Source organism: Cyanistes caeruleus, chromosome 5 (genome assembly GCF_971803275.1).
Source record: "Cyanistes caeruleus chromosome 5, bCyaCae1.hap1.1, whole genome shotgun sequence".
Taxonomy (NCBI): Eukaryota; Metazoa; Chordata; class Aves; order Passeriformes; family Paridae; genus Cyanistes; species Cyanistes caeruleus.
In genome coordinates, this window is record NC_141705.1 from 8,648,895 (window position 1) to 8,665,686 (window position 16,792).

General features: G+C 47.3%; 1 protein-coding gene across 4 annotated transcripts in view; it reads left to right on the forward strand.

Moving 5' to 3' along the window:
- The first annotated feature begins 294 nt into the window (after positions 1–294).
- ASPNAT (aspartate N-acetyltransferase) overlaps positions 295–16,792 on the forward strand; it is a 32,874-nt gene continuing 16,376 nt past the window's right edge. The window contains exons 1-4 of one of the 4 annotated variants that reach the window (XM_086888577.1): positions 301–843; positions 2,039–2,203; positions 2,974–3,083; positions 4,173–4,350. In XM_086888577.1, the coding sequence (XP_086744703.1) occupies positions 510–843; positions 2,039–2,203; positions 2,974–3,083; positions 4,173–4,316 (753 nt within the window). In that variant the 5' untranslated portion in view covers positions 301–509 and the 3' untranslated portion in view covers positions 4,317–4,350. Of the gene's footprint in view, positions 844–2,038; positions 2,204–2,973; positions 3,084–4,172; positions 4,436–16,792 lie in introns of those variants that run through there. The other 3 variants (XM_086888578.1, XM_086888576.1, XM_086888575.1) reach the window with 3 other exon arrangements.

Consider the following 16,792-nt stretch of genomic DNA (forward strand, 5'->3'; position numbering starts at 1 on the left):
ACCCGCAGCGACTACTCCAGAAAGCTGCTGAGTGCACAGTGCGCTCGCAGAAGATAAACAGATACGTAAAATATAAATGAATAACCCCCTTCCGCGTGCACCGGTGTATGCGGGCAGGGATGCGCGTCCCCCGGCTCTCCGCGCAACCCCGCGCCGTAGTAATTTGCAAGGGGCGGTGCAGGGATGGGGGGGCAGGGGGGAGGTGTCCCGCCCCCCCGATCACATGGCGACCCCGCGCAGCCAATGCGGGGGGCTCTAGGACCCCGGGGACCCGCGGCCCCCCCGCCCTATAAATGCCTCTCCAAAATGCAGCGGGGCTCCTTCCTCCCGTCCCGCCCGGCCGCGCTGCTCTGCGCCCCGCTGCCCGCGGGTCTCCGTGCCGGCTCCGCGCCCCGCTCCTTCCCCCTCCCCTTTTTCCTTTTTTTTTTTTAATTTTTTTTTTTTTTTGTTAATTTTCTGACACCTCCCCTCCCGTTTTTCTCCTCGCCCCCTCCCCGCGGCCGGTTTGCATGCATTGTCTGTCTCCCAAGATGGTTTGTGAGACCAAGATTGTGGCGGAAGATCATGAATCAATCCCGGGATCCAAAAAGGACACGATCATTGTTTCCTCCTCCCAGATGTGGCCCTCTTTGGCGGGCTCCCCTCCCTCACCCCCACCTCCCCTCACCCCACCAAAAGAAGACCCCAGGCGCGACAATGTCTATATCCGCGAATTCCACCCCTCTGAACAAGAGGTGGTGCGCCGCATCTTTTACGAGGGGATCATGGAGCGAATCCCCAACACGGCGTTCAGGGGGCTAAAGCAGCAGCCCCTCACTCAGCTGCTCTACGGGCTGCTGGCGGGTGAGTATCCGCTCCTTTTTGGGGCGGGGGGCGCCGGGTTTATTCGCCGCTGTGGGTCTTGACAAAATGGTCGGAGAGGCGGGAGGCGCCGGGGACCCGCGGGCGCGGTGCGGCCGGGGGAGCGCCGCAGCATCGTGCGGAGCGGCCGCGGAGCCGCAGCGCTGCGGCGGGGGCTGGAGGGGGAGCCTTGCGCCGCCGGGGATGTGCGACCCTGCGCGGTGTTAAGGGCGGGAGCCGCGAAGGGGAGGTCGCGGCGGGGGTGAGGGTAGATGGGTCATTGTGGTTATTGCAGTGCGCGGAGGGGAGCGGAACGCACCGGCCGCCCCCGCGCAGCCCGGCGAGGGGGGCCCGGCGTGCCGGCGTTGCCTGGAGACAGCCGGGCCCGCCGGTGAGCGGCCCCCATTTCCCCCCGGCGTGGGGAGGGGTACCCCCGGCAGCAGGAGCCGCGGGGTCACCTCACCTCCCTGAGTTAAATGCCCAAAACTAGCGCTTGCAAGGTGTCCCCTCCCCGTGACAAAAAGTAATAATGCGTGTCTCCGCCCCGAGAGGGCTTTGGGGTGGTCTCCCGCCCCCGGTGGCCGCAGGCTGGTCGCACCCCATGTCCCAGACACCGGGGAGGACGGGACCGCACGCTGGAGGGGGACCCCCGGCAGGCGCTGGGGAGCCGGGGGACGCAGCCGGTGGCTCTGGGCCGTGCCGGAGAGAGCCGCCGGCTCCGAGACACCCGCAGAAAGCCCCCCAGGATGGGAACGGGCAGGGTGGCTGCCCTGGGAGTCGATGCTGATGGAAATAGCGCTGCCGCAGTGGCGAACACATGGCTGCGGAGCGCTGCCCGCAGCGCGGCTCCTCCACCCGGCCGCGTTCCGGGGACAGCGGAGGGGGCCTGGGGTGTGCGGGGCCCTCGGGGTCCCCACGGCCCCGCTCCGGAAGGGCTCGGTGGGCCCTGCCGTGGCGTGGGGGAATCCTCCCCACCGCCTCCTTCAGGACCTCATAAACTTCTCCGGGTTATCTGGTCGCGATACGCCATGCCTTAGCACGATAATCTCGAGAGCGTGAACCGTGTGTGTGCTGCAAATGTATATTTTGACTGTGCTTGTTTTATTGATTTATTTTTATAACGAGTTTGTATTCCGAAATCAACACTAAATTCTCTTTTCTGACAGGTGTCGTTTATTTCTCTTCCTTATCTCCATAGTAATGTGCTTTGTTGTGACCAAGTCCTTCCTGCTGACCTGCTGTTTGCCCATCTTTCTGATGGGCATGAGGTACTACTTCAGTAGAAAAGTTATCCTGCACTATCTCGATTGTGCGCTGCACACGGACATGTCCGATATTGAGCAATATTACATGAAACCGCCAGGTGAGTACGAATTCCCTGAGGGAGCCTTCCTTCCCCCAGCCTGCTGGGGAACATGGCTGCTCCCTGCTGCTGGCGCCTTTCCTCCTGTCAGCAGCACTGAGCAAGCTCAAAAGTCGCCAGAATGCAGCTCTTTAGCCACACCAGGCACAAAGCCATCTCTGGTTTGGGTTTGGTTTGGGGTTTTTTTTTCTGATTTTGGTTATTTTAATTATTTTTTTTCATTGCTCCCCCTCCCCCAAGTGCCTAGTCATCCCAGGCAGCCTCTGTCCACCCCTCGAGCGCAGCGCTGCTGGGTCCCACAGACACCCCGAGAACCAGGGTGAGGGTACTTGGGGACACTGAGGCTGGAGGGTGCAGGTAATTCACTGCAGCCTGGGTCCACCCCAGCCCTTACATCTTGAGCTCGGTGTTTCTTTGCTCTGTGCATTTGGTATTAGCTCTGACAGCAGGAGGAGAGGGAGATGAAAGGCCTTTCAGCCCAAATGCTCAGAGGAGCCCATTTTAGCTATTGAGCCCATTTTCCTACATCATTCAAGAACATTCTTTAATGCAGGTGTTTTGGAAGAGGCATGGGTCTGGTATGTAAAGGGCTGCTGCCACATAAGCTTGCCCTGATATGGTTTCATCCCTTTGTTACATATACCCATACAATTAAAAATACAACATCTAATGATAACGTTACCTTGTTAAGCTGTAAAAGATAACTTATGTCATCAAAAGAAAAAAAAAGTCTATTTAGAACCTGTCAGGTGCAATTTCCCTTTTTGTAGGCACACATCCATATTTCGGACAAGAGCAGGAGGATGCCTGGGCAGTCAGTTGGGGTTTGAGGTTTGCTTTTGGTGGTCTCAGAGTGCTGGTGATGAGCAGGAAAAACAAGGTGAGGATGGTATCCCACCGTAGTTCCATCTTCTTGGGGTACCTGCTCTCTTCTTGGGTACCTACTGTGTTGTTTTTCCATGTGACCATGTTTTTGCTGTATCATTTGCTGTATCATTCCTGTTCCCCAGGTGTGACAAACCTCTCCCTGGGCGCTGCTAGAAAGCTGCTGGGAAGTACAATAGCAGCAGACCTTCCCTCACTTCTAATGTGCAATGTTACATTTTGCTAAAATGTTGCTCCTCTTATGAAAATCATTAAGTAGCTTAATTTAGCTTTCTCTTCCCATCATAGTGCGTGTCTTATACAGATCTTGTTCCATTTTACACACAGGGTGTGTTTCATTTACAGGGCTTGTTTTTGTTAAAAAATAAGTGATGTATGACTTGTATTTAAAAAACTGAATCTTCTTTAAAGGCAATGTCACAGAAATAAAGGGGTTCATGGCAGAACATTTCTGCACCTCTGTAGTGAGGCCCAGCAAAGTATTACACTGGATAACTGGAGAACAGAGGATTCCAGCAGAATAAGAACATGTAATATGGAGTTAATAGGTGTTTGAGCTGCTTAGCTTGTTCATGCTCAGGACTTGTGTGGTCACAATTTAGAGGCATCACAGTGCCTGTATTTATAACACTAGCAGACACAAAAAATTAAAGGAAAGGGTCTCAAAGTAATGCCCTCAATTTGTTTTGGGTCAGTAATGTAATCTGTTTCAGCTGTGTTGCAAACATGTCTTTGAAATATTAGCATTGCTTTTATTTGGTACCTGGAAGAGCTAATTGCAATTTTAGAGCAAGTGTGTGGGCTTTAATTTTTGACAGAACTTAATCATGTAATTAGGCTTCTGCCATGCCATAAAAAGCAGATTTATGGGGTTGTTGGTGCTTGTTAAAGGTTCTTGATGGTAGTGGTGTTGGATAACGGGACCAGAGAGGCTTTGGGGTCTGGGAAGGAGAAGGGTGTCTGTAGGAACCAGCACCATCCATGGGGTGCTATTCGATGTAGCTGTGCACAAGGCATGAATCCAGTGGTTTACTCCTATTTCCTCCAAAAATGCAGTTGAGGGATTTCTTTTTTTTCCCTATAGGACAGCAGTATAAATACAGTTATCCTAGAAAATCCCAGAGTTTTGTGCACTTTGAAGGCTGGCTGGCTGAACATCCGGAGGAAGGCAGCAATGTGCCACACTGGCATCGCCTGTCCCACCCAAAGGACAGAACAATGGCAATAAAACAAATTCTAGCCCCAAGTTTGTCTTTTATTTGCCTAGTTTACAAATTAGCACCCAGGCAGAAATTATTGCAGTGGGAATGAGAAGGGCTCGTTGTGTTGCTGCAGCTGAGATATTTGTGAGAGCTTTCCTGGTGAGGTGTTACGAACTGGTCACAGCGAGAGGAATGGGCTGTGGGGACAGGGTCCCAGAGAGGCTGGAGATGGCCAGAGCTTGACCAGACAAGTTAAATCCAACCTGATATAACTGCAGCTTGGCCTGGGAGTATGACCAGGCAACTTCCTGCTCCCTCTTTAGAAAATCCATGTTTTCCTACTTGAATGTTTTTTTTTCTCAATGTGGAAAAAAGAGGAAGGGACCATTTTTGTGGTGGCGTTACGAATTCCTGTTTCTCAGGGTGATGAATGCATGGGTAGAACTGGGACATAGTCTTAAGGTCTTGAATGGAGATGTTAGTTGCAGCTTTGCTGAGGTTTTTGCTCTAGGAATCCAAGATACCCAGGCACAAAAACTTGTTGTTTGCAGCCAGGTCTGTGTGCTGCCCAGGGGCTGGGGTGCTGTTGTAGAGAGTATCTACAGCAAATAGCCTCTCTGGTAAGGCAGGCATCTACAGTGAGGGGATATTTTAACTTGGTGATATTGTAAAAGCATCCACAAAACATGTGGGTCAGTTTTATAACCAAGCCAAAATCCAGTTTGCAGTGGGATACCGTGAGCAAGGTTAATGATTAGTGTTGAACAATTCCATTAGTTACACCATATTGGGGTTTTTCTTCTGCAGTTGTTTTGAACCTCTTGCCTCCAAGTTAGTTATCCTTTGAATTTTCCTCTGCTGGGTTTTGTATGAACTGAAAAATATGTGCTGACAGTGATTTTGCAGAAGTACACTAGCCAAAATTTAAATCTTTGTTTTCTCTTGCCCTCCTACACTTATGCCAAGGATCTGGCAGAATGTTTGGGCCAGTGCTTAACTTGGAGCTTGTACACAGTGGTGTGACTTGAAATTGCTTTCAATGTGAAAGGAATTGTTTGTGTTGAGTGTGTGCTGGGGTCTTAAAACAGAAGGTTGAATGGTTCAAACACCTTTCTGAGCTCTTTGTAAACTCACATTTTTCATTTTAAAATAGTACTTACTGGAATTTACCTTTCTTTTTTTTCCTTCTTCAAAGGCTATGAAAAAAGACTGCTGGAATGGTGAAAAAGAAAGGAATTGGATAATAGGCTTAATTGTCAACCAGAGTAACAAGCTCTAGTAAACAAAAAAAATCCCCAACCAAAACCAACCAAAAAAGAGGAATTAATTTTAAATAGAGCCCTGCCTCTTGCATTTATCCACACAAAAAAGATGAGCACAGCTGGAGCTTCTTTTATGGTCTGATGATTTTGATGACTAATCAATTTTACAGTGTCTCTTCAAGCTTCTGTCCCAGTTGGTTGTGTTGCATGTTTTTTTGCAGCAGTTGGTGTATTAGAGAGATTCTCGTGAGGTTGAGGTCTCAGCTGGAGAGTTTATGGAAACTCTGTGTCCGATGTAAAACTGCTGCTCCCCAAAGCGACTGGAGCTGGGGCTTTGGCTGACAAATTTCCACGTGTCTCTGTGACTCTTTAAAGGGTTTTTGCTGGCTGTCCTGGCAGGGTTTGCTGAGGGGTGTGCACCCCTGACCTGGTGGTGCAAAGACCTGCTGGTGGTGGCAGCTGGCCCTTGTCAGGGTTTTGGGGACTGCTGACAGGCTTGGCGGCTGCATCGCAGTGCCCAGTGCCGCAGGGGAGGATGGACAGACAGCACAGATGGGTAACCTGGAGAGCTGAGGCTGCAGCACCTGGTGGGCTGGTGAAGGCATCTGCGTGGCGCAGCAGCTGGAGCAGGAGTGCTGCTGCAGGAGATGTCGGGTCACATCAGCCACGCCGCGCTGAGAACTGCGGCTTTCGGCTGCATGGCTCCCGCTCTCGCCCTGTGCATGGGCAGCCACCTCTGCCTCACTCTGATGGGTGCTTGGCTCTCCTGCCTCCATCCAGGGAGAGCAGAGCCTTCCTGTCCTGCTGCCCTTTGTGTGTGAGGTGCACAGATATCCCGAGCTCCCTGGGCAGGGCCCTAAGCAAGAGGGACTGCGGGGGCATGGCTCATCAGGGTTCCATTTCTGCTGCTCTTGGGTGGCACATTCCTCAGCTGAGCTCTAAGGGGGGATGTCCTGCCTTTCTTGGCAGAGGGATCATGTCGTTCTGCCAGAAGGACCCCAGTTGAGGTGGGTCCAGAGCTGGGTTGTGAGGAGGTGAGATCCTGTTTGCTGCCTCTACCTTTTGAGGTGTCCCGCACCTGCAGTGAGGTGTTTGTCTGGGTAACAAGCAATTATTTGTGTATTTCAGGCCACTTGGCAGTGGGTTTTTTCCCCTCTGGTATGATGTTTGCAAGGTGAACAGCTGGATGTGAATCGTGTGGCTCCTGCTACCTCTGCTCCATAAGTGCTGAGCCTTGGGGAGGCTCAGGGGTGTGAGCACCAGTGACTTTTGGGATGCAGGGAAAATATAGGATCTACCCTGGGAGGAGATCCTCAGCCCTGGAGCTGTGGGTGCTCTGCCATGCTGAAACCCTTCCCAAGGCACAGGGAGAGGGGGTGGGGGGTGTTTCTTGTCACTGAGCCCCTGGGCAGAGGAACAGCCTCAGAGCCCCGTTCTTCCACATTCTGGATAATGCTTAAGCTGCTAGATAAGCAGGAGTGAAGCTCCTGGATGATAACATTGTTTGAAAATAATAGAGCAGCTCTTGCTTTGCAAAGGAGCAGCTCAGTTACCTGATGCCAGAGGGGGCTCAAGGCTGCTGCTTCCCAGTGGAAGAATGTGTTTTTGGAGAGCCCTGCCCCACTCCTGGTGCCCAAGAGGCAGCAGGAATCTGAAGCATCCCTATCTGCAGCATTTCTTGCTGGCTTATGCAGTGCCCTGACCTCATGTATCTGCCCAACCCCTGAGCTGCCTGTCCTGTATTGGGATTTTCATCCTTGCCTTTCCCACACTGCCTTGTAGTGGTGAGGAGTTTTGCCTGGAGCTGGGAAATCCATGGGAGAGGCTGTGTCCTTATCACCTCCTGGGTGTTTCCCAGCTCTTCCTATCACTGCTGGGAACTGAAGTTAGGTCTCCTTGGGCAGAGAAGGGTCTGTTCTGTGAGCATTTAACTGCTGGCATCTCTGCAGTTCCGTCAGATGCTTCCAGGGACAAGACCTCCACAGCAGAGAGATCCTGTAAGATTAGGGTTACAGACTTTTCATATTCTTTATAGTGGAAAGTTTTTGTCAAAGTATTTCCAAAGCTGACCTCTTGCAAGTGGGACAGTCAGGAATTCTTCAGCTCAGCAATTTCTGCTGTTACTTTGGGGTTTCTACAACTTAGCAGCATGAAACTGCCTGGTTTGGCATCTCTCATCTCCGGTGTAGAGCTTTTTGGAAAGCAAGAGGAAAAACAACTCATATTTCCAAGTCTTAAGGATGTGTTTTGTCCATCAAATGGGCTGAAATACTTTGGTTTTATTTGAATAATGTAAAATCTCTTAAGAGTTGGGTTGCCTCCCAAAACCCACCTCCTGTGACACTGGCACTTTGTCACTCGTGGCTGCCTCATTTTGCTCTTCTCTAGCCTTGCCTTTTCCATCTGGGGGCAGCCCCATCCTGCAGATGTGAGGCACAGGCACAGTGAGCAAGGCAAAGCGCTGCTGGCACCAGCTCCTCTCCCTCACCCCAGTTCCCAGAGCTGACCAAGGGCTGTCCTGGTCCCAGGAGCAAGCTCACTGCAGAGCCCAGCCCAGTGCTGCAGCCCTGCTGATAAGAGCTAGGCTAGATTGGGAGGTGACACAACTTGGGTCCCTTGCAGTGCTGAGCCACGTGGGCCAGCTCTACTCAACCCACTGGAGGACCTGCAGTGTCTTTCTACCTCGCAAAGCCTTTTTTTCTTTTTCTTTCCACTTTTGAGGGGCTCACGTTGTACAGAGTAGAAGTGTGATGCTCTCAGCAAAGGGCCGACACAGGAAAGCTGGAGTTGCCTGATGTGGGGAGCAGTCTGTGGATTCAGGGCTGTGTCATCCACAGCTAGTGGAATAAACATGTTCATGGGCAAGCTCCTGCAGCCTCCCCCCCTACCTATTTATTTATCACAGGAGCAGGAACATATGCAACAAATCCATTACTCAGTGTGTGTATCCGTAACATAAAAATAGCTCTCCCTTTAGATCCACAAGTTTAGCACAGTCCCATGTCAAAATTAGATGAAAATAGATTTTATAGTAAATTTTGCAGAGTAATATGACCTTTTTTTTCCCCCATGTGTTCAAGAATTCTCTCTAAAAGTAGCCAGTCCCTCATGGACATGACCATCACCTAATGCAGCGGTGTTTGAGTTGTAGCCATGACTGGATATGATGCTACTGAGTGTATGCTCAACTTGCAGATGTTTCAAATCCTCAGTACATCCCAGTGCTGGTCATTTATCTTCAGTACAAGAGGTAACTAGTTGTGTAAATTGAATATCAGTAGTTTTTTAGGCACAGTTAACTTCTCAAAACCAGCAAACAAGCCACACTGGGACTTAGGAACATGAAGGAGGCAAGCACATCAGGTGTTCTGGGTTTTTTGTCTAGCTTTGAGTAATATTTTTAATGTTTTCTCCAGTTTTAAATGTCTTCTGGCATGGGTGTATGCAATTTCTCAGGACTGTCTTAGTGAATAAACAAAAACAGGCTCTGACTCCAGAATTTTGTTCACAAGTTTAAATGCAAATTTATTACTCTTATAAAGGGTTTTCAGCAGCTTTTCTTCTTTCTCTTGCTTTCTTAGAAATGGCCAAGATTTAAAACAATTGCCCCAAAGTCAGTTTCAGGTTAAGATTTCATAATAACCTAAATTTAGGCTCTGTGTTGGATATGTGACTAGTGGCAGGAGTTTTAAAGGTACAAAGCTTTCAGCCCCTTTTGACACTGAATTTTGGATGTAGGAACATGAACTGAAAAAAAATCTTATTCTCACATTGTTTATTAAATTCAGCCTCTTAGGATTACTCAAGAGTGTGGTCATGTTGTTGCCTCTCAGTGTGCACCACCAATGGTCTTAATACTTTAGAAATTACCATTGGGGATTGCTCTCTACTTGAAGACCTCTAAATATATTGACAAAAACCTGGTTTTATGTAAAAGTCTAAATGACTGATTTTTCAAGAAGGCAAACCATTCAAAATCTCCCCAGATTTCAGAGTGGATTTCTGAGATTCCTTAGGCTTAGATCTTGATTCAGGAAGGTTATATTGAATTCCTGAGGATGGGAATGACTTTTGGGGTGACCATGAGCCCCTCGGGGCCGCCAGGAGCTCGCAGTGTTGTTTGCTGGTGTATTGCAGAGTGTGTGGTTTTATTTTGGTAATGCAGTACTGGGGATCTGTTACAAATAATCACATACTTGATGCTACTCCCTTCCAGGCTACAGCAAAAACAGAGACCTAGAGTGTTTTGCTGGTATCTGGTTCTGTGATGAGCTGAGGGATGTATGAGCCTTTGTTGTTACTTTCTGCATCAGCAAAACAAGGAGCTTCAAAGTGTATTTTTAGATTTTCTTTTTCCCTTTTATTTTTTTTTTCCATTCTGTAGAAAGCTGAGGCATCGTTTTGTTATCCTGACAGGTGGCTAATGAAAGGAGTCTTAAAGAAAATCCAAAGATAGCAGCATGTCTTACCTAGTTTCTATTGACAAATTTATTCCTTTACCAAATAGGGTTTTTGGTGGGGTTTTTTGAGTGGCTGTTTTGGGAGTTTTTTGTTTGTTTGGGGGGGATTTTTTTGTGTTTTGGTAAGAGGGACACATGGAATTGCCAAGAAGCCTCATGTCCTTTATTAAGGATGCATCAAAAATTAGTTCATAGTGGTCTGATCAGAGCCAGGTACAAGCTGTGGTATCTGTTGCAGATGGCTTTGAGCCATTCTTTTAAGTCATCTATTGACCTGTTGGACCCCAGCAACCAATTAACAATTTATGACAGCCTGTACAGAGTCATTCATTATCTTCTATAACTGCTTGAAGAGCGTTTCTTTCAAGAAGAAAAAATTCTATTTCTTACAGGATAATTCTAGACCTGTGATTCGCAGGGCTTAGTGCCAAGATGGGCTTCTGCTTTAAAATGGAATTCTGGGAGTGAGACATTTCAAAATTGGTAATGGGAAGCATGTATTACAGTTGTATTTTTAAGTGGCTATGTGAGATATTGTTATTTTAAATGGGATTTGCAACAGTGTAAATGCTAATGGAATAGTACAAGGTATGAGTCCCACCACAGTGTGTCCTGCTTGAAATTGTAACTAGCAAATAATATTTGTCACCTAAAATTCATGTGTTGTTTCTAGGATTTATCCAAGTGGCAAAACTGAAAACCAGAGATGAAAAATGATTTTTCAGTTCAGGAACTGGAAAGTAAAAGGAAGGATAGTTTTGATCCAAACTAAGCTGATTTACTGCTCTTTCTCTCTGTTTTTTCACTATGATGAAGCAAGGATCTGTGTTTGGGGGAGTGGTGGGGGGGTGTAATGCTTTTTTCAGCCCAAAATTGAATGGTTGGCTCTTACAGCTTTCCTTAAGAAGCACAGGTCAGACCCAAGTGTATACTTAGAAAATACTGCCCATGATAGAGCCATGATATGGTTAAGTGTTTGTTACCCAGGTCCCGCTTTGCATGGCACTATTAAATCTGTACTGAGTCAGTGCTGGCATTTCAGGCATCCCAGGCCCTGTCTGAGTTACATATTTAGGTATTTTATACCGGTGTAGTTGAAGAAGTGCTGTTGAGGGGTCCATCTCTGAAGTCCTGGCTGCTGGGACATCCATCCCCTGTGGTCCATGGAGGACTGAGCTGTGTGCCCATATCCTGGCCAGCAATGCTGGGGGCTGAGCTCTGCAGGATTTCTGCCAGCCTGGCTTTCCTCTGCCTCTCATTTTACCTTTGGTGAATTCGGGACAAATGTGTGAATTGTTTTGCATTGACAAAAATCTGCATTTTTGAGTAAGCTGCTTGCCTAGATTTACCCTCAATCACCAGTAATGAAATACAGCTCCCACTCTCCCTTGCCAGTGTGCTTGAATCCTGACTTGGAAACCAGCATCAGCAGTGCAAGTTGGTTTGCTTTTTAAAGTTGCAACTCTTGGGCTCTGTGCTAGTGCTGCTAATTGAAATGGGGGGTGCTGGACCAACTGGCTGGCCATGGGTAGCTCCTCACTGCACCTTGCATTCAACATTCACTTCAACAGCTATCAGATAACCAGTGATTCCTTGAGCTATTTTTTTCCCTTTCTTTTTCTTCCCCTCTTCCATCTCTTAGCACAGCAGTTCTTTATCCCACATTTCCAGTCTTGGGTCAATCTGCAATACTTGCATTCCTTTGAGTTCTGCTCAGCTCTCTTGTCCATACCTGTGTTGAATTCTCCAGTGATTTTTGGTCTGGTCTGCTTCTTGCTTCAGTCATCATTTCTGGCATTTCCCATGGATGGTGGTTCCCCTACCAAGGATCTCTCTGTATCTCTGATTTTCTCCGTCCTTCCATCAAACTTTTGAAATTATGTGCCTTTACCTAATTTTATTGTACATGTATACTTTCTTCTCTTATAGTTTGTCTGGCTATTTAGCATGATGAGTGCAAGTGCATTTTTTTGTGGTTAGAAGATTCAAAATAAAAAAGATGATAAAATAAATAGAAGTCAGCAGCATGAGGATATTGTGTCTGCTAAGCTGAAAACAGTGCATCAGTGCACAAACCCACATATCACTGGTGGGGGGAAAACATTTTACCTGAAGGCAAATGAACTGCCAGCAGCATTTCTTACACCTTCTTTAGACCATCTGACCCACTTCACTTCCAGATGTATCCATTGATCTTTTCCCCTATGACCTTTCTTACAAACCTAATCCTTCTCATTTTAACACAATTTATAAAATCATTATTGCATTCAAAGTGCACAAGAAAAAAAAACCCAAACCCAACCACTTCATTTTCTGAGACCAGGGTTTTTTGTTCTTTTTTTGGAGGTGCCAAATCTGTTCATCCTCCCTGGATCTAGATAACAGCATCAGAAACACTGTGTAACACTTCTAGTGGGAATCCAGGGAAGACCTAAATCTGTAGTCTTCCAGTTTAAAATAATGTTAAATAGTAGAACTGCAAAGAGAAGCTTTTGAAAACAGCTTGGTTTGGAGCACCTGCCATTTCCAAATGCTAATTCAGATGATGGTTACTGAGAGGCAGAGCAATGAAAGTGCAGCAGATACCTGTCTGCTGAACAGCAGTGAGCATCCTGGTGAAGTCCTCCTTGGTGAAATTACATTGTTAATGGTGGGATTTGTTGAAAAAGAGAGAAAGCAAGCAGAGAAGAAGTTACTGTACAATAGGGATGCTAATGAGATATTTTTATTTTTTTTTTAAATCCAAACTGTTTAAAAGGGGTATTTGTAAAACACCTTTTCAAATTTTTCCTGCTTGTAAAGTCAATTAGATTCACTTAATGGCTCTGAAAATCTACATCTGGTGGGGTTTCAGAAGCTGTCAGCGTTCAGAGGATAACATCAAGCTGTGCCTCTTGGACAGTGATTTTTGTTTGGGAATAAGCCATGATCGGGTTTTACGGGGCTTTTTTTTCAGCCATCAGTAGTCTGAAAAACATCAAAGCATCTGCAAGGATTCTTGAGAAGTGGGAACATTTTTCATGGATAACTCAAATAGCTAAAGAGGATTTCAGTGAAATTCTAAAAATAAATCTTCACATAACCCCCCACATTCACTGAGACTGAACTCTTGGGACAGTTTGGCTTAAAGATTCAGTGGAGCATTTGCTTTAACTTAATCATGGGTTTAAATCCCTTGTCCCTTGCTGGGAGTTTAGCATGTACTTAGGGGCAGTATAGGTCCAAGTGCTCTTTGGATAGCTACAGGAGACCTGTGACATAAGTGGTGGTAAACCTTGGGTTTGCTGGTTTTGCCATCTGCTGCCTGCAAGATGAGTTTATGATGTTTTAGGGAATACTGATGCATTGGAAAAAGGAGTTGTAGTTGTGAACCTGTACTTGGATGTATTCATTCTGCCCTGTCCTGGCATTGTGTATGGGGGTTTAGTGTTGTCTTTGTAGATGGGACAATCCAACAGATGCTCAAAACACTGAGTTCTACCCAGTCTTGTGTGGATTTGCATCTCTTCTGGCTCTGGTTGCTGTAGTGCTGTACATGTCTGTAAGCTGATCCCCTTTCCGCAGATCCTTTGTGAATGAGCGTGCCTCAGGCATGGAGGTGTCTGCTTTCACTAGCCCTGAGCAGCCTGCTCTTCATTTACCACACATCTTCCTGATGGAATGAGGCATGGCCTGTTACCTACTCACTCCAGTAATTTATTTCACAGATGTCTTTCAAATCCCCAGCTCTTGTGACTGGTATTGAGGCTGGGGCTCACATGAATGTGGAGTGTAAGGAGATGATAGATGGTTATCACAGGACATCGGGATTAGGCTTTTCTAGGGACTTTTTTGGCCTGATTGTTCTGGCATGGTGGTCTGAATGTGTGGCAAAGGTTGGTTTTCTTTTTTAGTTTTAGAGATGCAGAGATTTACACATGTAATTTTCATTTTCTGTTAATGCATCATCCACAACACATCCATTGTCTGTGCCCAGCCTGACAGATGTTCGTGTATTTATGAATGTGGAATTTTCTTGCAGTGCCACATTAAATAAACGTGCTAGTTTGATCCAGACTAGTGGTGCTCAGTAGAATTATACCCAAGGCACTTTGGCTTCGATGTACTGGGAGAGGATGTAGAAAAGTGTTGGCTTGCACAAGAGCAGACATCCAGGTTTGTGCTTTTTCTGCACCATGGCAGGGCTCTGGCCTCACATGGGACATTTCTGCTGGTTTGCTGAGAGTTAAAGGTTGAAACAATGTGTGCTGATGAAGGCTCCAGCTGCTTGGGAGGGGGTCTGCACCTGCTCTATTGAAAGAGATTCCTTCCTATGGCAGGAGATTGGAGCCAGATGATTTTTAAAGTCCCTTCCAACCCAAATCCTTGCAGGATTCTGTGACTTGTGGCAGAAGGAGGTGAAGTCCAGAGGCAGTATTTGCCCTCCTGGCTGTGTAGGGCTCCAGCAGAGTGGGAGAGCCCTTTTACTTTGGCATACACAGGTGGGACACACTGGAGCAACTCACCCCAGGGCTTTGTTTGTCTGAGTTAGGGATAAACACAGCAGCCCCCCCAGGGATTACATATTCACAGCAAAGCTGGAGAAGTAAGAGGGCTGCAGGCCAGAAAGGTGTTCATTTGCAGGGGGTGCTGTGGTGGGATGGCTGTGGGGAGGGGGTACCTGAAGGATGGTAGGTTGCCTGCACGGGCTCCTCCCGCTGGAAAAAGATCTGTGCTTGTTTTCAAGGAGAGCACTCATTGCAGTAGTGTCCCTGACAGTCCTGGCTGTCCCAGTTGCCTCAGAAGGGCTGAGGTCCCTCAGATACCATCTCAGGAGGGCTCAGCATCTTCCAAAACCAGGCTTTACAAACACAGTGGGATGAGAAAGCAGTGATAACCCTGTTGCTGATTTTGCCTGGTCCTTGAAGTCACCACCCACCTGGCTGAGGGTTGGGTTGAAGATATGGGAAGGTGCAGATACCAGGAGAGGCCTGCAGCTATCAATAGGTCAGATCCAGCCCCAGCAGGACTGGGGAACACCCTTAGGGTGTGGTGGGGAGAGGACCTCCTTCCCTGCTCTTCCCAAATGGGATGGGCTGATGGGTGTGTTGTAGGGAGAGCTCATTGCTCTAGCAAGTCCTTCAATATTAGAAGTGTGATGGTGCTAAAAGCACATCAAGAATACTCAAAATGTTTGATTCCAGAGAGGTTTGCTGGTTATTTATTCATTTATTTATATGGGTCAGGAGTTGGATTTGCTGCAAACTGTAGCATTAGTCCTGTTGCTACCTCTGTCCTTGGATGTCAGAAGTACATCAAACCCTGTTCCAAGGGAAAGGCCTTGTTTCTTGGCATGCTGCAGTTAGAAATTTCTTTTCTTCCATCACTTTCCATAATAGGATGAATACCTCTGCAGAGACAACATGCTGCCTTGATGGGATCAGGGCAAAAAGTCCAGGTTTGGCTGTCCCAAGCCTGGTTCTCCTTACCAGTTTGATTATCTTTCCCAGTTTACCTGTTCTTTAGTCACATACTCCTTCCCCAGAGGTTAGGGGAATAGGTTTGCCCCAGGTGTTTGGGGGACTCATGCAGGTCAGACAGGGTTGGTCCAGTGAGCAATGCCCAAATGAGTGCCCTTGCAGCTGGGGAGGACAGAGGTAGAGATCCACCCTCACTCCTCACCTGTTGATCTCTTCCCAGTCCATTGTAATGGATTTTAGGGGCTCATCTTGGTGTAGCAGCTGGTGACAGGGTGCCCAGCTGATGATAACTGGTGTCCTTATTGGATGCCTGTGCCCTGGGAAGGTTGTGTGTGCACCATTTCAAGGTGTTGTGCTAGAAATAGGAAATATTTATTGCTTGCAATAGACTTAAGGAGATCAAGCCATCTACCACTTGACTTCAGCATGCAGTTTTTACCAAATCTGTGCCCTGAACCTTTTTTTTCCAGATATTTTCCTCAATATTGAGTAATGAATTCTTCACTGTGGTTTCAGAGAGAATATAACTCCTTGTGATTGCTGTTTCAGTCCTACAGATTATGAAAAGCTAGAGGTCAGGCAGGGAAGCTTGATTCATTGTGTTAGCAGCAAGGTAGGATTCTTGTGAAAGCAGTCATGTGTAGATGGAAAGGCTTTGAGTGCAGCAGAGCCATATTTATTGTTGGTTTTAGGAGAGTATCCTGGTAGCTTCTCTTTGCCATGCAGGGTTTGGTGAAGTGCAAGTCCCTGTCTGTCAGTTCTCAGTTTGTCCCAGGAAGGAAAGTGGAGGAGCTACCCCGGGGTCTGAGGCTTTCCTGGTTAGTGTTTCTGCACCACAGGTGTTGCCTGGTCATTGTTGCTCCTGGGCTGCTGTGGTAGGAAAGTCCTCATTAGAGACTCATGAGGGCAGCAAGAACATGATAAGGGAGCTAACACCATGCTCAGAAGCACGGAAACAAGCTGTGCAGCATGTTTTGCTTGAATATATGCACTTTACTTGATTTGGTCTATTGCGGTTTCTTTTGCTGTGTGGGTTTTTTGTTTGGTTTTTGTCTGTTCCTTTTTAAATATGCAGATATTCTTAGTGGCTCCCTTTTTTACCTTTTAGGGGGGTACCTCTCAGCCTTGTTTTTGACTCTGATTTAAAGAGTTGGCATGCACAGATGAGTTATTCTGTCCTGATGCATCATTATGCCATATCCTATGTTTGAACTTACATCTTGGCTGCAATTCATCTCACCTACATCGCTCCTGACTGAAAGCAGTTGTTAGCAGTGAGCTCTGTAGGCTTTAGCTGTGGTCTTTTGCAGAAGAGGGGCTC